The 20,880-nt window shown below is 41.1% G+C and overlaps 1 protein-coding gene across 1 annotated transcript in view; it reads right to left on the bottom strand.

Moving 5' to 3' along the window:
* Positions 1-20,880, bottom strand: part of LOC138044790 (synaptonemal complex protein 2-like) — a 44,050-nt gene that overhangs the window by 8,700 nt on the left and 14,470 nt on the right. Inside the window, exons 6-11 of the mRNA XM_068891209.1 lie at positions 19,037-19,125; positions 13,926-13,963; positions 9,401-9,543; positions 8,288-8,340; positions 3,623-3,668; positions 3,079-3,189 (exon numbers count right to left, since the gene is read on the bottom strand). Coding sequence (XP_068747310.1) covers positions 3,079-3,189; positions 3,623-3,668; positions 8,288-8,340; positions 9,401-9,543; positions 13,926-13,963; positions 19,037-19,125 — 480 coding nt within the window. The remainder of the gene's footprint in view (positions 1-3,078; positions 3,190-3,622; positions 3,669-8,287; positions 8,341-9,400; positions 9,544-13,925; positions 13,964-19,036; positions 19,126-20,880) is intronic.

The following is a 20,880-nucleotide window of genomic DNA, read 5'->3' as shown; positions in this document are numbered from 1 at the left end:
CTGAAAGGAAACAAACTAAGCAAGGCAGTGAAGTTCAAATGTGCATTCTGTCGAGAAATGGCACACAAGGCGGAGACTCAATTAATGGCAAATTTACCCGCCCTTCGCTTAGCTCCGTATACTCCACCGTTCTACATGACTGCGTGCGACTATTTCGGGCCTTATAACGTCAAGATCTCAAGAAACAAAACCGCAAAGCATTACGGAGTTTTATTCACATGCCTAAACACACGGACTGTCCATTTGGAAATGGCAGTGGACCTTACAACTATGGAGTTTCTTCAAGTCCTGAGAAGATTCTTGGCCGTACGAGGTCGACCAGCAGTCATACTGAGTGACAACGGCTCTCAGTTTGTCGGTGCCGAGAAAGAACTACGTCAGATGGTAAGCGACATAAACAAAGAAGAAGTTAAAGAGTTCTGTGGAGAGAAGGGGATGCAGTGGAAGTTCATTACGCCAGGTGCCCCGCATCAAAATGGCTGTGCAGAAGCACTAGTTAAAACATGCAAGAGTGCCTTGAAGAAAGCTGTTGGCAGTCAGGTACTAACTCCATTGGAGCTGTACACAATTCTACTGGAAGTGGCTAATCTGGTGAACCAGCGACCAATCGGTAGGATACCAAATGACCCGGACGACGGCAGTTACATATGCCCAAACGACATACTTCTAGGACGTGCGTCGTCAGAAATTCCACAAGGGCCTTTCAAGGGAACAAACAACCCACGCCACGGGGTGGAATTCGTGCAGAAAATCATTGATTCATTTTGGAAGCGCTGGAACAGGGATGTGTTCCCGTCACTCGTACCTAGGAAGAAATGGCAGGTGGAAAAGCGGAACGTGAGACCAGATGATATTGTAGTAGTATCAGATCCCAATGCTCTCCGGGGGAAATGGTCAATTGGAAGGGTCCTAGAAGTACACCCTGGACCTGACGGTCGAGTGCGAAATGTTGAAGTCAAGACGTCGACAGGCATGTACAGCCGACCCATAACCAAGATCGCCGTCATACACCCTGCAGAAGGTGATGACTAGCCAGAAGCTGTTAGAGATAAGGACAACGCCCTTATCGGGGCGGAGAATGTTTCGTTGATTAACATTTAATTCGTTATTGACCTTTGATTTTATTTGATGTTAACTTCACACTACTACTGCACATTGACAAGGGAAAACCAACAAGTGAGTCGGGTGCTGCTTATGTATAATAATATTAATCTTCTATTGTTGGCTTGGTTGTCCATAGTTTTTTTTCCATGGACAACCAGACTTTTTCTTTCACCAAATCTGGTCGCCTGGTAAACTTTCTGGTTGTCTGGGATGACTGCACGACCTTTTATTTTGAGTAACAACAACAACAACAACCGCTATTGTGCTCTTAATACAAAAAGTGTAGAAGCACAGCCACTCAGAAATAGCAAAAATTAATCGCGTTGAGTGGCTGGGCCATGCGAATGAGTAACTAGACAAGCAAGACAAACTAACGCTGTGCACACAATTGATTAAACTGCATATAAAATACACCAATCAATATTTGGAGATGTCAGATTCTTTTAAAAGCTTTTTAAAGCGAAAACGACGGGCTGATGTTAAATCTTCTTTACAAGTATTCCAGAGCTTAGCCCCACAGCTAAGATTTACCTGCCTTTAAAGCAGTTCGCCTTGCCTGCTATTACATGTACATGGACAGTAGATCCCTCAAGGTGTCTGTGCAGGCTTTAAAAAGCCACTGCATGGCCTTTGTACATTAACTCTCCCAGTATCAGTGAATACTACATTTTGGGAGTAGCTATTCTAAGTTTATTCTGCTGTTCACATTTGGGCGGGCCTTAATGCCAAGGAAATCACAAGAGAACATCTGCTGGGTCAGTCTTACCTGACATGACCACAACTTTGAACTTGCAGGGCTAAATCCATAGCTTCCTATACGTTCTATTTGGGGTGGAGGGTTAGATTTACAGTTGTATGTTACAGCTGTAGCTGAAACTCAGTTGAAGCCTATGGAGGACATTATAAAGCATTTGAAAGGGTGCTTGTCAAAGAGGTTGTGCCACTGGGATAACATTTGGATTGGTGTGAATCCTGAAATGGTAGTTCTTTAACATGCTATCACAGCTGAAAATACAGGAGTATTTCTTGAATAGTATTGCAAAATCACTGGAAAGAGTGAATATTGAGAATTGTCATACTAGCCCTAGAGAAGATTATTGCAGGGCGACAGTGCAAAGGAAACTGAACTTCCCAGAACAGATGTTCGACTCATTGGTTTAGTGATGCTGCGAGAGTTTTCCTGTTTCAACCAGTTGATCAGTGAACCTTGCGTTTCCATTTGATCAATGTTCCAAACGGAACTATAGTGCCTGTGACTGAAAGAGCATTTGCAAGGTTGTCTTGTCCCTTGAGGGAATCTTTGATACTTAAAGGTCTCAAGAGTAACACTTGTCAATTACAGTGTAGTTGGTCCCTATCATTTCATTTGCTCTATCCCCATACTTGCAACTCTCTTCCAACTACATCAGGCATCTAAGAAAAGCTTCTCAAATTCCATTTTGCTTGAAACAAGAATTTGATATTCCAGTGAAGAATTTGCCAAGAAAATTAGGGTAGCAGTACAGAAAGTGGTAGGGAAGGTAAGGAAGTTGAAGAGGTTGCAGTATAACTTACTTGTAATAGAGTACTCATCCTATTACCATATTTCAGTTCTTTTTTATTCCCTTCTCATTAATTGTCACTCTTGAAGGTGACCTTGAATGCTAATTAAACATTTTATAGCATACAATGCATACATAGAAAATAATATAATAAAAACCAAATGAAAGCAATACAAAACAGGCTTATCTCTAACATTATCCACAAACACTGTTTGGAAACAATTTGCATCCCACACAGTTTATAACTGTGAAACAAACATACAGGGTCATCTGATTAAAGGCAAAAAAACTTTATGCCAATAATCCTACGACCTATTTCAAGATTCTCAAATAAGCACCAGAGCAAGATGCTACTGATCATTCTAAATTTATGAGCAATTTACCTTTGGTCCAGTATTGTCTACTCCCAAAGAACCAACAAAAGAAGACAAACCTTACAGTTTCCTTCATCGTCTCGTTCCTCAACATAGAGAGAAATGGACTTGCTTTTCAAGTTGAAATCCACCCAAAACTCACTAATTTTTGGATCAATCGGAGGGTAAACCTACGAAAAATTAACTAGCTTAGGACAATTAAAACCAACAAGAGCAGGAAAGTACAACAAAATCAGGTAAAAAATCAATCTTGACGTCTTGCTTTGGAGATGACACTCTTTTTCATGATCTAGGACACTTTTCATAAAACATTATGTACCTATTTAGCCCTGTTAAAACATGATAAAGTGCTCAAAACCATTGTGGAAATATAAAGAGAAATTTATAGTCTGACAGCAGAACCCCACAATGATCATTATTCTTACCTACACCTTGATAAATTATTATCCTTTCCATACTCATGAAGGGAAGCGTTTGTGAATCTCTCAATCAGAGCAGAGGTCCCATTTATGCATTAAACCAAATCATAAAATTACCCAAAAAACTAAGACATCATTTTGATCAGTAACCAAAGAACCATCAGAATCCTACACAGACACTCACCTCTGCTGTTCCAAATGTAGCTGAACAACAGGGAAATGAAGCCACACTGTCAAAACAAAAATGACACGGGCTTAGCTATCTACTGGAATAATACAATAATGACAAGTAAATCAATAAAGTTTGATCATCTGAGAGAGGACTGTTGCTGGTGTATTTACTTTACGTCGCAGCAACCTTAGAATCAGATGAAAATGCATTTCCAGTGGATCATATAAATACTCTGGTCTTTTATCTGACTAGTCAGTGGATGTGTGATATTATTTGGTTGTCTCACAGCACAGGTGAGGCATGAATGTGTAGCTCTGAAAACAACACTCTGCTATTTTAACATTAAAAGGTTGTTCTAATCATTCAACTTGCAAAAAGACAACTTTCCTAAACCAAGCTGTTGTCAATAAAAGCAATAACTTGAGGAAACACATGCACCTCACTTTTGACTACTGGTACTCATGATCACAGTTAAAGAAAAAAATGGACGCTAATTACCCAATGTGCATCCTTTTCCCTTTTAGCACAATCATGGCATTTATATATATAAATTATGTTATTTGCCAGCTGGGAGGTCGGTATAGCGAAAAATTGTGACCTTGATCTTGAAAAAGCTGCCCTCTGCCACCCCACTTTACAGACCGACCCCTGGTAAATAACTTACTGGTATTTTTTTTTCTCTCTCTTTCTCTGAAGTCACTTTTTAAAATTTGCTGACTCACATCACGCTTGATAGCAAATGCAGAAAGCAACATACAAACTGAACGTTTCAAAGAGAAACAATTTTAGTTGATTCTGTTTCCACTCCTCTTGTCTAATAAAACTCTGCTTTGAAACACTTACTTTCGTCCGCATGTAAAAAATGTTCAGGCAACCAGGGCTAAGGACTCTGCCCAGGTTGGTGGGCAAGAAAGAAAGATTCTGTCCACTCCCAGAGTCAATCAGACTGCAGGATTCGCAGAATTCCTCCCGCTCACACATTTAGAAACACACACTCACTATCGTTTCTGACGTCAGTTATCCACTGAACCACGGGTCTGATGCTGCATGGCCGTTTCCTTTCTCCATAAAACGCGATTGTTTGCATCCTCTAGTGTTAGTCCAGATAACTGGAGGTCCTCTCTCAGGACCTCCCACCAGCTTTTTTGCGGCCTTCCCTAGGTCCTGCGCCCATCCACATGCAGGGAGCGGGCTGTTGCTATCCATGATTGGCTCCGCTGGACAAGGCCAAATCGTCTAAGATGCTTCCGCCTGAGGGCAAACATCAAGGTCATTAATGCAGAGCCTCAGACGGAGTTCCTTTGTGCTAATGTTATCTGAAGGTTTTATGGCCCACATCCAACAGAGCATAGTCCTCTCATCTCTCTGGAGCCGATCCAGGTCCATTCGTTTCAGAGGTCAGCATTCACAAACATAAAGCATGGCCCCCCTGACACAGCTGCTGTAGACTCTAACATGTGTGTGAAGACAGCAGCTCCCAGAACTTGCCCCACGCAGCCTTGACCCTTGTTACTGTACAGTGGCAGCCTCGCAAGCCACCACCTGCAGAAATGCTGGCTACTAAATGGCAGAGGTCCACAGGTCTTCCATCGATGGGATGTGCTGTTCCAAAACATCTACTGCACTTGAAGGAGGGATTCACGGATACCGCAGCATTTCTTGTGAATCCAGTGTGAGAAGCCAGTGCAGAGGATAGAATTTACACCAACTTGGGGGTCATCGACTATGTTTCGGAGAAAATAGCAGTGGAAAAATGCCTTAGTTTCCATAAATCGGTCATAATAACAAGATGTAGCCTCATCTGTTCAGGTTTCCGTGGATAGGTTTTTCGAAGTGGGATTTTTAGATGATTGCATGGCGCTAGGCATGTCATTAACAGTAGAGTTCATCCTCAACGACCATTTCTGGAAGCTCTACCTGTTGCAATCACTTCTGGAATTTGATGGCTCAAGAAAATGAAATTCATCATATTTTTTAGATAGTAAGTAAAGTAAGTGATTCATGATTAAAAAAATAGGGGTCACTGGTGATCTAAACAAAAGTAAAATCGATGTGATGTTGCAAAGCTCTTGGAAAATTTCAATTGTCACGTTTGTGCATGACCTGTCGGGGAGGGACTGAACCCCAAGACAGGATCACTCGCTGAAGGGATGAAAGGTTTTTATTTTAAAATATTTAATTGTTGGCTGTTTCCATGCAGGTCCGCACTATTTAAGCGGATGAGGACCAAAGTACAATTCTGCTCTATTTTCACAAAAGTAAAGGAAAAGAATTTCATGCATTCATTTTGAAAGATTTGAAAAAAAAAACAGCCCCATTAAATTTATGCAATGGCTTGTCCTCAAGTTTTTCAAACTTTCAGCCACTAGTCGATCAGCTACCTTTTCCAGAGCTTTTCTCTTTAACGTTTCATGATGATTTGGAAATAAATGTGCCATTCTTTTGCCGGCCTGGAATTTTTTCGCACGGCATTTTTGTTGCCATGTTATTTTCACTAATGCCTGAAAAATACTTATGAAAGTCAAGTAGACTAGTTCATGACTGATAAAACAATGTGAATATCAGTCGTGCAGTAGTCTACTTGACTTTCATAAATATGTTTTAATCAATCTTGACTGATCACGATCTTCTCTTATGCAACGCTGAGCAAGACTTATCACCCACTGTTTTTGCAAAGGTTTTGAAACCTTAACTTCACTAATGCTAGAAGTAATGCATGACACATTACAGTCGTGTTATCCGTGCAGTAATGTTGCGCACAAACAATTAGCGTGAACGTCCTTAAGACAGTTTTCCGTTAGTTTTAGCCGATGGTAACTTCCCCTTTCTAAAGCGTCACCTTTATCCTTATACAAGTTGACAAGTCACCTGGAATTACTCCCACTGCGACAGTCCCATTTGCAAGGTTGCAGAGGAGTGGGCAACTGACTTCGACCGAGGCTTTTAACATTTCGGCCACAATACCAGTGGGACCCGGAGCTTTGCTCTGCTTCATCTCATTGATTGCCTCTGCCACCATCCCAGTAGTAATGAGAATCGGGGAACCAAGTACTGGTTCTGCCATTGGCAGGTTGTCAACCGACCAAGGAAACTCCACATTCAGCAGATGTTCATAATGGTCTTTCCAAGCCTTTGCTTTCGCTTCAGTGCTGAGTGCAAGGTTCCCTTGGTTATCTCTAACACGAAGGTTGCCTACCACATCTCGGTTGCCTTTTTCATCTGCTTGGCGATACGAAAGATGTCCACGCCACCCTTCTCTACATTAGCAAAACTGGCCACCTCGGCCCTCTTTTTAGCTGCATAAACTGCCTTCTGGGCTGCCCGCTTAGCTCCATGGTATTCTTCTTTACTGCCGCTGTTCTTCCAGGCTTTCCATGTACGTCTTTTCTCCTCTATGGTAGAAGTGACAGAGTGATCCCACCACCAGGTTTGCTTACTCCAGTTGCCTTTTTTGGTGTAGCCACAAATTTTTTCACTTGCTTTCTGAAAGCTGTCTTTAAAAAGATGCCACTGACCATCGACTGAAAGAGGATGAGGGCTGTCCTTTACTTCGGACCTGACCTCTCTCAGGAAGTCCCTGTTCACCGCAGGATCTTTGTGCTACGAGCCGCATGCTTCCTTGAGTATAACCTTCACATTGCAAGCTAATTTGAAATAACATTTCCTAGTCAAGATGTAATCAACCGGGTTGAGGCGCCACCGGATTGGTAAGTAACAAGGTGGCTATTCCTTTTCTGAAAAAAAGGAGTTGCAGATGAAAAAATCATTGGCTATAGAGAATTCAACAATTCTCTCCCCCTCGATGTTATGCTCACCATAGCCAAACCCACCATGTACACCATCATAAATGGAGGACTCTCTATCAATATGACCATTAAGGTCACCATAGACAAATAAGTACTCAAGAGTCAGCAGACTTTGCAACACTACACTGAAGCAGATCGTAAAAAAAGGAATTTTGCCATAACATTGGGTCACCCCTGATTAAGGCACTCGAGACACAAGTGTTGAAATATGTTCCTTGTAATGTTCTAAGCTACATTCAAAATAATTTATTCAAACCAGAGTAGAATCAAACTGTCTGATTGTCAACCTGGTTGCAATGTGAACTGTAACTTTGTGAGAAATTACTATTCCCAAGCAATATAAAGGCAAGTGATAGTTCTTGGTCATTCTGCAATTAAGTGCAGAAAAATGGCAAGAGCATTACTTTGTAAAATACTAAGGATAGTACGCGCACTCTCTGTGTTTAGATGAGAGTACATATACATGGCTGTGATATCACACAAATTTTGATTGGTTGTGAGTTGGTAGACGTGCATTTTGATTAGCCAGTATCAAAAATACCATAATACTCTTTGTTTGTCCCTCCAAATGTTGCATAAGCAGTGTTTTCAGGTTCTCTTGGGACCATTGTAAGTGCCAAGAGAAAACAAAAACAATGCTTATGCAAATGGTAGGAAATATGAGCATGTATCAAGAAAATCTGCTTCAATCAAGAAGTAAAAAAAACGAGAATTTTCCTTTGCCTCAGGTTTGCATAACTATCTTGAATTCAACCAATTTCCCCTCGTGTTTAGATGAGGCTAATTTTAAACACGGGAAAAGTCCTCTATTGCTTAATTAATTAATTAATTTCAAAAAAATTCTTCCCAGTGACAATTGAGCTACATGTACCTTTGTTTCTCCTTCAGACTCTGATTTAACTTGTTGAGGAAGAATCTGCAACCCTAAAGATAACAAAGCATAAATATGCAAATGGTCCAACCAAAAATATCACAGGACTGTTATAATAATAATTATTGCCTATCCCTTGGGAATCTAAGTCATTGAACCACAACATCTCAAAGTTTATAATAGACGCCACGTGTGTGCATGTGCACAAAATTATCTCCGACTTGCTTTTAAGAGTTTTCTAACCATGCAGGGAATTGATCAAGCAAATTATCTGTGGGTAAAATGTCAGCTAAAATCACAAAACCAGAAATGAGACTTGTTAGGTGTGGAGATTGAGCAAGTATCACAATACTTTGCTACATGCACTGTATGTGATGTTCACATTCTCAAGGAAAATGTCAGTGGAAAATTACAACTTTTTTCATGAATCAAGTTCTATACAAGATAGTGTTTCTCTATATCACAATATTACTGTATGCTAGTGAACCTGATAGGGCTTAAAGTGCCTGTAAACCCCTCCCCCCCAATTTTTTTTTAGCCTGAAAAAATCTTCATGTTCACTGAGCAGGATTATGCAAAAATAAATTAAATTTTTAATAAATGAATTTTCAAAGTTGGGATAAAATCAATCTAATTTGAAATATTATGGAGTGGAAGAACTATCAATATGGGTCTGGACGGAGCACGTTACTCTTCCAAGAAAGTTTGCTTGACAAAAATTCCTGATGCCTTTGTTGTTATCGGGTATACAGTAACAACACTCCAAACAAGAAGGAACGAAATGTGCCCCTCATGCAATTAAGGATTAATTTCATGTGTATTTTCCAAATTGCCTAAGTCATGAATTTTGTGAAATAAATCCTCAATTGCCCTCGGGCCCATGTGATGACATATACGAATAAAGCTTTTTTGTACTGAGAATTCAACACATGTGTTTGTTACAGTCCAAAATTACAATGCATGTTTGGTTCAAAAACCTTACTAGACAAAAAAAAATCAAAATTAAACTGGTTTGAGAATTTAGTACATGTATCTGGAGAAATGTTACAATACTTATTATACATTGTTTTACAATAGATATATTGGAGATCAAATACACAACTTTACACTTACTGCTTCAAACTCTGAGGAATTGATATCACTAAAAGCTTGAGCAACAGAGCTATTACTGAAATACATATGAGCCTTCTCTTGTCTAACCATTTCAGGAATTAGATGGAAGATAAGTTCAACCAATCCTGCTTGAAGCTCAAAATCTATGAAGAAAAAATGAATATAACTGATTAGGAGCTAAAGTGAGCTAAAGCCCAAATTCATTCCTTACAGGTTGACACATCAATAATTTAAAGTTCATTATTATATGGCAAAGCCAGTCTTGGGCAAATCCCAGTGCTCTGATTGGTTCTTTGTCGGTCGGGATTTTGCCGTACGGACCATTTCCGTGGAAAAGGTCCAAGCCGTGTATTTTTTTTTTTGGAGCAAAGCCGGCAAATTCATAATTTGCAACCAAAACAGCGAAAAAAAACTGTGAATATTGTCATTCTTCACAGTGAAACTACCAGAAGAAGCTAAAAAGATTGAAAGATAAAAAAATTGAAAAGCTAAAAAGATAAAAAGCTAAAAGATAAAAAGCTAATAAGATTGATTGCACCAGAAGTGCATTTTACTATCAGAGCTTGCTCGGGCCGTACTGGGGAATATTGGCCCGAGGTTGTGGCAGTACTGACCTTGCTTCACTCGGTCTGTATATACATGTATACTGCCACGACCTCGGCCAATATTCTCCAGTATAGCCCTCACGCTCGGTTAGTAAGCGGTTATTATTACATTATTGCCCCCCTGTTGTTCAACAGTCGAACGCCAGTTGGTGGAGGTAAGCTACATGTAGCTGTTCTTCACTATTACTGAAAAAGCAAACAGTAGTACTGGAGTGCATTAACCACACATGTGAATTAGGTAATTTCCTCATGTTCTAACTCAGGTTAGAAGTGATCAGCAGCCAAAAAATTGGCTTTCTTTAATTAATCATTTTAACAAGTGGTATGCACTAAAACAATAGTAATATTGCAACTTCTCACAAGGGACATTTGTGAGAACTGTTTCCTTTGTAAGACCTATTATCACATAAAGGGCAAAATTACTGAATGCTGATTGGCTGAAATGGAGGGCACTTTTGGTAATTAAGAGGGCATTGATTATTCGTTTGATCCTGATTGGTTCACAGTTGCTCAGCCTGAACAAACAAGATTAACGTGTAAGATTTGAGTGCTATTTCTTTTGACAGCATGTGCCATGAATGATTTATCAAATTGACCTTTAACAGGAATAGGATGAAAGCACATTTGCTGTAATTTTAAGACTTAAGTGTTCATTGAACCGATTGATCAGCTAAAAAAATTGTCAGGGCAGTGTAGCTTAGTCATTTTTGTAACATCATCCCAGTGAAACTGAAGACTGACAAGATCAGACTGAGACAAAAGGGTGTGACCTTTAACGGACACACGGCCACCGACACAGGTCTTCGAGTTGACCATGCAAAGGTCAAAGCCATTGTGGAAATGCCCACCCTTACAGACAAGTCAGGAGTTAAATGGCTCCTGGGCTTAGCCCAGTACTTGAGCAAGTTCCTTCCCCATCTCTCAGATATAATCTTGAGCTGCATTACAAGAAGGGCTGTGACATGTCCCTTGCTGACATCCATAGTAGAGCCTACCTGCAGGAAGTTAGCGCGTCAGAGCTCACACAGGAGCTGGAGGGTGTTGATCACGTGCTTCAGGAGCTGAGGCTGATGACATGTGTGGCCTCTAAGAGATCTGATATCCTACCATGTCTTTTACCTTACTTCAACATCCGTGATGAGCTAGTGGTACAAGGAATGATTGTGTTCAAGAGTGCTCAGCTTGTTGTGCCAGCTACACTGTGTAAGGACATGATGGCAGCCACTCACAGTGGCCATATCAAAATTGAGGTCTGCCTATGTCATGTGCCTATATTGGCCAAGAATGACAGTGGAGCTCAAGAAGTATATTCGACATTGCGATGTCTGCTTCACTCACCGCAATGAGCAGGCAAAGGAGCCAATCATACCACACAACTATGCAGCAAGTCCATGGTCCAAGGTCGTCGCAGATTTGTGCAACTCAAAGGGAGAACTCTCCTAGTGACATCCAGGGTTGTCATTAAGTTTTGAAGCAGGTGTAGCACTCAAGATTTCACCCGTAACATGTAAATAAATGGTCAAAGGCCATGTAAAGGAAGGCCCGAAGAGCCGGAGCCCCTAGGGGGGTCTTGGGGCATGCTCCACCAGAAAAGTCTTCAAATTAGATCCTCGGAAATGCATTTTCCAGCCCTCTGAGGTGCAATCAATCAAAAAGTGATGAAAATAAAACAGGGCAAAAAGATAAACTTCACAATGAATAAAGATATTTACTAACCATGTGGAAATGGTCATGCATCACAGAACCTTGAAAAATGGTTAGTGGAATCCCATTTATATCAAGCACGATGCATTGATAATGATTTTGTTACATAAAAAAGTGGGGTCGGAATCCAAAAAAGATCGATCAGGGGTGTTCTCCAAAGGTTTCTTACAGAAAATGTTTGGATTTTTATTAAAAGCACGTCTTAGAATCAGGAACACAGACAACACAAGCCAGTAATTGTATTTTCTGTAGAAGGTAAATGTTTTGTAAATAAATTTCAATTTGTTTTGCACCATGAATATTCATTCTGCAGCAACCATCACCCGTAACATTGACTGGGCTCAGCCGTAACAGGTGTTACGGGTTACGGCCCCTAATGACAGCCCTGACATCAGATTACTATAGTGTAATTTCACTTAAGTTGCACATGTCACAGCAATCACAGCACAAAGCATAATCAAAGAATTGAAAGAGAGGGCCTTGTTACCAACAAGAGGCCTCAGTTCACCTCATCAGAGTTCTCCATCTTCCCCACACATGGGAATACAAGCATGTGACATCTTCTCCGACCTATGCTCAGTCAAATGGAAAGGCAGAGAATGCCATGAAAACGGTGAAGCATCTGTTGAAGAGGTGCAAATTAAGACTCTGGCCAGTCTGAGTATCTGGCTCTATAAGATTGACAAAACACTCCCACTGCGGGCATTGGAACAAGCCCAGCGCAAAGGCTAATGGGAAGGCGATGCAAGACACTACTACCAATACCAGGTAAACTATTACAGATGAGGAATGACACAGAAAAAGAGGCTTGCACACTACTTAGAGCAAAGCAGCGCCAGCAGTCTCATTACAATCAACACAAAAAACCATTTGAAGAGATCTCTCCTGGTGAGACAGTGAGTGTAAAACTACATGGCAAGGCATGCTGGACAAAGGGGACAAGTGCTGAAGCTCGAGATCACAGAAACTACCTTGTTAAAGTAGGCGACACACAGTAAAGGTGAAACCTGAGACACCTCCTGCACACCAGAACGAGGCGAGGACATTAAGCCTATCCCACCATCAAGTGAAGAGAATGATCCCAGGAGGGAGGACCTTTCAACTGCAGAGCTGCGCCAATCTAACCAACTGAGCTATGAAGCCACTGGCATTGGTTGCTGGTCATTTGTGGGTTCTCAATTTATGTTCCAGTGAAGAATGAATCAACAAATGAAATGAAATGAATCACATATTGACCTGCGGATATGAAATCTAGTGAAGCTATGATCCTCACAGTCATGAACGCAATTTTAGCAATTGCCTGAAAATTGCAGTACTTCAAAGCTCACTTGGTTAGAGTGTTGCACCAGTATCCTGAGGTCAAGGGGTCAAACCCCATTGAAGTCCTGAAATTTTCAGGCTTCTCTAGGCAGTTGCTAAAAAATTGTGTTCATATCTGGGAGGATCATACAGTACTGTGCAAAAGCAATGTCAGCGAATTTCGTCAAAATTTCGGGGAATTTTCACTGGAAATTTTCAAATCACGTAACAAAACAAAAACTTCAAAGCCCATGTGATCTTAAATAAACAAAAATTGATTTATCTAAAAACATCTCTTAGTGAAGTGCAAAACAACCAAACAAATGATCTCCTGCATCACGGCACTGCCCATATTGATTGAAGGAGAATAACACTAATTTCTCACCAGCGGGTCTGTTAAAGTAATGTGGCCCAGTAAATATGCAACAGGGAAAATCAAGTGAAACTTTGTTGTTGAATACCCTATGAACCACGATGGTGTACTTCAATCCCCATGAAAACTTTGCACCTTCCCGATCAAAATCTAACAGATGCTGGGGTACTCCAAAATGAAGTATTGTATGAAGCGTTAGTTAATAATTGACAGATTTTGAAGCCTATCCAATGTTCTGCAAAAACAAATTTAATATACAAATGGCGCTGATCCAAAGTTTGTAAAATGAATCACATAAATGTGATACAAATGGTGATAATGTTGCTTTTGTCTTTTCGATTCAAAATAACATGGGATGTTCTTTGAAAGAATGTTTAATATTAATTTTCTTGGACTTCCAGTAATGTGAAAATAGAGCAGGCCACAGTCATTCTTTTCAACAGGTAATGGAAGGAACTAAGCACTTGCATAGTACAAAATGACTAAGGAAAAAAATACATTGTACTACTATTATGCACATTAAATGTGACTAAGATTATTATACCTCCAGCTGATCCAAGTTGATGTTCCATGTTGTCCTCTCTGCAAAAAGAACCACTATTTCTAATCATTAAGAACTCTCCTCAATTTTACTATCCTAATCTGATAACTTAGACTTTGTAAACAAAAGCACTAAAAAATGAAAAGAAATAAAAACAGAAATAAAAAAGTGAATAGTCAGTAAGAAAACCAACTTCAAAGGGTGAGTGTCCCTAGACTTGCCACTGATTGTAGTTTCTGTAACCCATATTCATGTACAGAGGAAATAAACATGGGAATTTAGACAGTCAGTTAAAAATTTCCATGCACAAAATTAGAAAAAGAAACAGGTTTGACAACTTGAAAGTGGACTGACTCATTTATTTCTTTGGATGAGCAGCAAATCAAAGGAAGTCAAAGTGGTTGGCAGAGATCCCTTCATCTTCCAAACAAATTTAGGAAGCTCGAAGGGTCTCTCTGCTTGCACGGTGTGATGTTTACAGTCAAATGAACACTTGAAACCACTTGTTCGAACAAAACAGTATATTTACTAAACAGACATGACGACTACAACATACAAAAGTCCTAGCTCCTAGACCACGTGGGTCATTTGCATAAATGATTGACAAATCTCAAAAACACTACATCTCTCCCCTTCTTGATTATGGACCTTGGAAATGTGTAAGTGATTGACCTAAACGACTTCTTTAAACGACTTTTTTATAATATGAAAACGGCAAACTGAAACATGTTACAGAGTCACAAAAATCCATTACACGCTTCTGGTGTCTAGTTCTCTTGAACAAGTAAAACGTAGTCTGTAAATCTCGCAGGAGGCCTTGTCTGCCTTTGTGATCGTCGTAGGCCTGCAGTAGGGCTTGAAGACTTTGTTATCTTGTCCAGTTCCTGAATTTCCAGTGGTTGGGGATTTGCTGAAACGTCTTCGTTCATCTCTTGTGTGTGGTTTCCAGTATGCTCGATGTGACTGGGGACAACTTTGAACATCGATGAGTTGCGCGTAACAGTTTTGTGTCCGTCGCTTGCGGTAATCATCGATCCTTGTTTCTCTTCGACTACAAGAGGCCCTGGGTTAAACGGGGTACTGAGCTTGTTGGCCTTTGGTTGCTTGACTAAAACTGTATCTCCCAGCTTGATATTGCTTTCTCTCACACCTAGCTTTTGGTCAGCATACGCCTTTATCTTCTTTTTCTGCTCTGCGTCTCTCTGTGCCAGGTTCTTCTGGGTCTCAACAATGGTTTGTTGGCGGACTGGTGGTGTCACTTCCGGCAGGGTGGTTTTGAGCTTCCTCTGGTTAAGTGCTTCGCATGGTGAGATGCCAGTAGTCGAGTGAGGTGTCGCCCGATACTGCCGCAGAAATTTGTTGAGCTCTTGTTTCCAGTTTTTATGCTCGATGGTCGCGGTTCTCACACATTTTTCTAGTGTCATCATGAAACGTTCTGCCTTGCCATTTGCCCTTGGCCAGAGAGGCGTGATCTTGCGGTGTTGAAAGCCTAAATGCTCAGCAAAATTCTTGAGCTCCACGCCGTTCAAGGGGGGTCCGTTGTCACTCTTTAGCACTTCAGGAATCCCTTGTCTTGCAAAAATTGCATCGAGCTTTGGGATTGTGGATCTGGCGGAAGTGGATGTGACAATTTCCACTTCTGGAAAACGGCTGTATTCGTCGATGACAACCATGAGATAGTCTCCAGAAGGAAGTGGTCCTAGGAAGTCCATCGCGGGTTCTTTCCACGGAGCAGTTGGTAGCGGTGTCATCCGTAGAGGTTCGAGTCGCTGTGCCTTGCAAGTAGTTGCTGCTTGACATGGTAGACAGCTGTTGACTTTCTCCTTTACCATCTTGTCCACACCGGGAAACCAGACTTTCTCTCTGATGAGCTGTTTTGTCTTTACGATTCCTTGGTGTCCAACATGCGCCAGGTCTACAGCTCTGTTTCTCAGAGTGTTAGGGACTACGATCCTATTTGCCCTCAATATTGTTCCCTTGTAGACCAATAGTTCGTCCTTCACTTTCTTGTACTCTTGTACTTCGGGATCCGTCCACATGTCGGTTTCAACGGCCTTGATAAGCGTCTGGAGCGAAGAGTCTTTCTCTGTCTCCAACTTGATTTCTTGCAGTGTCATTGCTTTTGGTACAGCTTGGTTGCAGATGTAGTTAACATAGTCTTCCGCGATGTTGTGTTCTTCACATTCTGCGGTACCTGGGTGTCGACTCATGAGGTCGGCCAGGTTTTCAGCGTCTTTTCCAGGTCGGTAGATGAGCTGACAGTTATAGGGCACTAGCCTTAACTTCCATCTATCGATGCGTGCTGATGTTGGTTTGTGACTGTTGAAGAACCCCAGAAGTGGCTTGTGATCTGTGGCGATGGTGAACTCTGACCCATACAGGTAATGGTGAAAATTTTCAGCAGCCCAAACTACTCCTAGCATTTCCCTCTCGGTCTGGGAGTATCTGTGCTCAACGTCGCTGAGTGCTCGGCTTGCGTAGCTGATAACTTTACCGTCTTGCACCAACAAACCTCCTAGTCCGACGGGGCTCGCATCGACTATCACTTCGGTCTTGAGTCTTGGGTTGAAATACGACATCACATGATTCTTGGTCAGGGTGTCTTTCAATTTGTCAAACGCTTGTTGCTGCTCGTCGGCCCACAGCCAGGGGGTCTCTTGCTTGGTTAACAGTCGTAGCGGGGCGGGGCCATTCCTAGAAGTGACTTCACCTCACTGACATTCTCTGGTTTGCTCATGTGGGCGATCGCCTTGATCTTGCCTGGGTCTGCCTTGATTCCGTTCTTGCTGAAGATATGTCCGTAGAACTTTATCTCACTCTTTGAGAGGCTGCATTTTTCCTTGTTCAGGCGCACATCGTGTTGCTGGAGACGTTGCAGCACACCACGGAGATTCTCGTCATGCTCCCTGTGAGTTTTTCCGAACACGATGATATCGTCAGGGATATTCTTGCATCCAGGGAGGCCTGTAAGTATTTCCTCAATTGCGTTTGTATCGTCGAAGTCCTACGTGTGTGCTGAATGTGGTGATGTGACGGCTCTCTAGTGCTAGCTCGAGTTGGTGGTATCCAGAAGAGAGGTCTAACTTGCTGAATACTGTCGCTCCCTTGAGGTCAGCAACTAGGTCGTCGATTGTCGGCATTAAGTGTTTTTCTGGCTTCACAGCCTTATTCGCCTCTCGCATGTCTACACACATTCGCACTTGGCCAGAACTCTTAGGGACCACGACAATGGGGCTCACCCAGGGCGTCGGACCTGTCACTGGCTCGATGATGTCTAGTTCTTCTAAGCGCTTCAACTCCGTCTCGACATCCTTTCTGACATGGAAGGGGATGCGGCGGTGCGGTTGTTGCTTGGGTTTGACATCAGGGTCTACGTGAAGTTTGATAACTTTTCCTTTTACTTTGCCGATTCCTCCAAACAGACTTTCGAATTCCTTGCTTGTGAGGGGCTGGAAACGTGTTTTGTCGGTTTTAACTTGATTGACGATCTTAAGTACACCTAGCTGTTTAGCAGTGTGGAAACCCAGGAGGTTTCCCGAAGCACCTTTGACAATATTCAAGGTTGTTTGTGTGCTGTTGGCATTGGCGGATATTTCGGCCTTGACAGTTCCCAGTAGGGGTAGGGGTGTCGGTGAGCCGTAGGAGAAAATTCTGCGCTTGGTTTTTTCTGGAGCTTTTTCCTTGTATAATTCCCTGAAGGTGTTCTCATTGATAAGATCAACCGATGCTCCAGAGTCAACCATCATTTCCACTGTTTTTCGTCTATCTTGACTTGTTTGTCATGGCCTACTGTGTACACATACTCATCTTCTACATCAGTGTCTCGATGCGTGACCTGGTTTGCCGACTCAGGTGGGTTTGTTCTGCAAACTTGGGCGAAATGGTTAAGTTTGCTACATGAGGTACACTTTTTGTTCTTCGCGGGGCAGCTGTCTCTATGAGGGTATATTCCACCGCAGTTCCTACATTTTCCGTTGCGGTTTCGGGATTTGTCACGGTTGCATGACTCTTGGCGATTTTGCGGACGGTGCTGTTTGCCTTTGGGTTGTGTTAGTGTTCCTTTTTGGGGTGGTTTTATCGCGCACACGGTTTTATCCTTATTTTCAAGATCCTTCGCTCGTACTTCGCATAATTCCAGGGCTCTACCAGCTTTCATGAGACCAGCTAAATCGAGGTCCTCTCACAGAGCTTTACACCGAAGGGGGTTTGACTGGCAGTTCAAGATGATTTGTTCTTTAATCTCTTTGTCTGGATTTGCGAAGTCGCAGGTCTTTGCTAGGCTCCTCAGACGGGTATGGAAACTGTCCAGAGTTTCTCCATCCTTTTGCTTGGCCTGACAGAAGTTGTATACTTCGTATGTTGTTTTCACTAGTGGAGAGAAGTAAGCGGTTAGTTTTTCGACGGCTTTGTTGTAATCCTTGTCCTCGCCGACGTCTTGAAGCGTCTCGAAGATCTTGTCGACCTCTGGACCGCCGTAATGCAGCAGAAGAGCTCTTTTCTGCTTGTCATCGGTAATCCCCATTGCAATGGTTAATCTCTCGAATCGCCCTAGCCATTTCTTCCATCTAGGACCTGCATTTCCATCAACGTGAACTTTAAACGGTGGGAAGTTAGGCAGTGAAATCGCCATTGTTTTGATTTCGCGGGAAATCGCTTCGGAATTCTGTGGGTTCTTTGCTTGATCCTCGTCGCCAGATGTGATGTTTACGGTCAAATGAACACTTGAAACGACTTGTTCGAACACAACAGTATATTTACTAAACAGACATGACGACTACAACATACAAAAGTCCTAGCTCCTAGACCGCGTGGGTCATTTGCATAAATGATTGACAAGTCTCAAAAACACTACACACGGTATTTCCAGTCTTGCTTACTGGCTTCAAAGTATGATGCTATGAAAACCACAACAATTAAGTTTTGGCTTCACTGATAACCATGATTACATTCTTACCCAGCATCAAATAACTCCAACCTGGACTACACTTATTGAATTCAAGTGAAAAGGCCATGAAATATTTTGCCTGAAATTTCCTTGAAATGCACAGATCAATACACTAACATAACTAAAATATAATAGACAATTCAACAGTGCAAAAATAAAATAAACATACAATTCTTTAAGTGCCAAGCTTACAGCATCTGTTTCATTCTTTTCATCATACACGGTTTCTCCAAAAATAACATTGGTTAGCTTAACTGCCTGTAAGATAAAAACAAGAGGAAAAAATAGTAGGTGCAAGTTATAAACAATTATTGGATGAGGTTTTTGTGATATCCAAAATAATCAAAGTGAAGGTAGGGGTTATCAGCTGAAGCCAAAGGCTGAGGCTGATAACCCGTACCCAAGACCTTGATTATTCTGGATACCACAAAAACCAAATATAATAATACTATTATTGTTCTATTATACATTCAATGAAAAAAAAAAATGGTCATGACAGTGAGTGGAACTGATACTTTATTTCTAAACGTGTATAAAAATATACAAATCAGCTGCACATAATTTGATCGAGAAAGTAAAATAATAGCACAAATAAGTCTCACTGAAGAAAACAAACCTGGAAGTCATGTTTTTGCTTTGATATTCACAAATGGCAAGCAACATTGACATGATTATTGTATAATCTGCAGCTACATGTAGATGGTGTCACAGGCCCTGCATGATTTCGAAAACTCACTGTACGCTTTCGGGCAATCAGATAGTGTTATTCAATGGTATTATGTCTGGATTTAATACCCAGCCACATGTTTTGAGGTAATTTGCAGGGAGCTCTCGTGTAGGACCTACAAGTAGCTTTCATGTGGGATTAGGTGACACAACTGCAGGAAGTACATCAGACATCAGTGATGCTTCAGAGCACTGTAGAACTGAAGGATTGTTGTATTTTGAATATTCAAATAAAACCCCTGAAAAGATATTTAATGGCAAAGTGTACCAGTCTGGTAAGAATGACAGGTTAGTTAATTCCTAAATGGGTAATGAGCCCTGTGATAAACAAGGGACTAGGAAATGGAAAAAGAGGGAATTAGTGTCTTATCCAGCATGCACCAATGTCAGATTTGCAGATTTCAAAAGCTGTCCTTTGAGTGACTTTGGTATACTGGTACTAACAGCTACAGCTGACTCAAAATGTTTCGTTTTTCCTACAGTGGATGTTCTTTCAAAATGGTAGTATGTGTATAGAGATTCAGTCTCTGGCTGCCTTGCCATAAAAAACTTGAATGGTCACATTCCATTTAGCATTTAATAATAATAACTAATAACTTTATTTCTATAGCGCTCTTATCCTATGTTCAAGGCGCTTTACAATCATGTATATAAACAACATTATCAATAAATATTTACAAATTTACAATCATTTTCTATTATATTTACAATGATTAAAAAAGGAAAAATTAAAATAAAGCAATATATGCAAATCAATAGAAACAATGATCTGTTATTACTAAATTTACTAAACAAGTACGTCTTAGGTTATCTTATTAAAACTCGAGATTACAATGATTAAAAAGGGAAAAATTAAAACTAAAGGAATATATACAAATCTATAGAAACAATGATCTATTATTACTAAATTTGCTAAACAAGTACGTCTTAAGTGATCTTTTAAAAGTCGAAATGTTGTTGGACTTCCGAATTTCATAGGGTATTAGGTTCCATTCTCTTGGTGCATGAACAGCAAATGCTCTGTCTCCATAAGTCTTGGTATACGATCTAGGTTGCATTAAAAGTTCATTACTAACAGACCTCATTGATCTAGTATGAGAACAATAATGCAGTTTCTGAGCTAAATAGCTAGGCGATATCCCATTCAGTGCTTTATACACTAAAAGCAGAATCTTGAAAATAATACGGTATTGAATCGGCAGCCAGTGAAGCTCGCACAAAACAGGTGTGATATGCTGAAACCTACTCATTTGCAACACAACTCTAGCCGCCGTGTTTTGTACATAC

Source organism: Montipora capricornis, chromosome 4 (assembly GCF_036669925.1).
Source record: "Montipora capricornis isolate CH-2021 chromosome 4, ASM3666992v2, whole genome shotgun sequence".
NCBI classification, from domain to species: domain Eukaryota; kingdom Metazoa; phylum Cnidaria; class Anthozoa; order Scleractinia; family Acroporidae; genus Montipora; species Montipora capricornis.
Note: the sequence above shows the minus strand (reverse complement) of the source record. Positions and strands in the feature narration are given on the sequence as shown.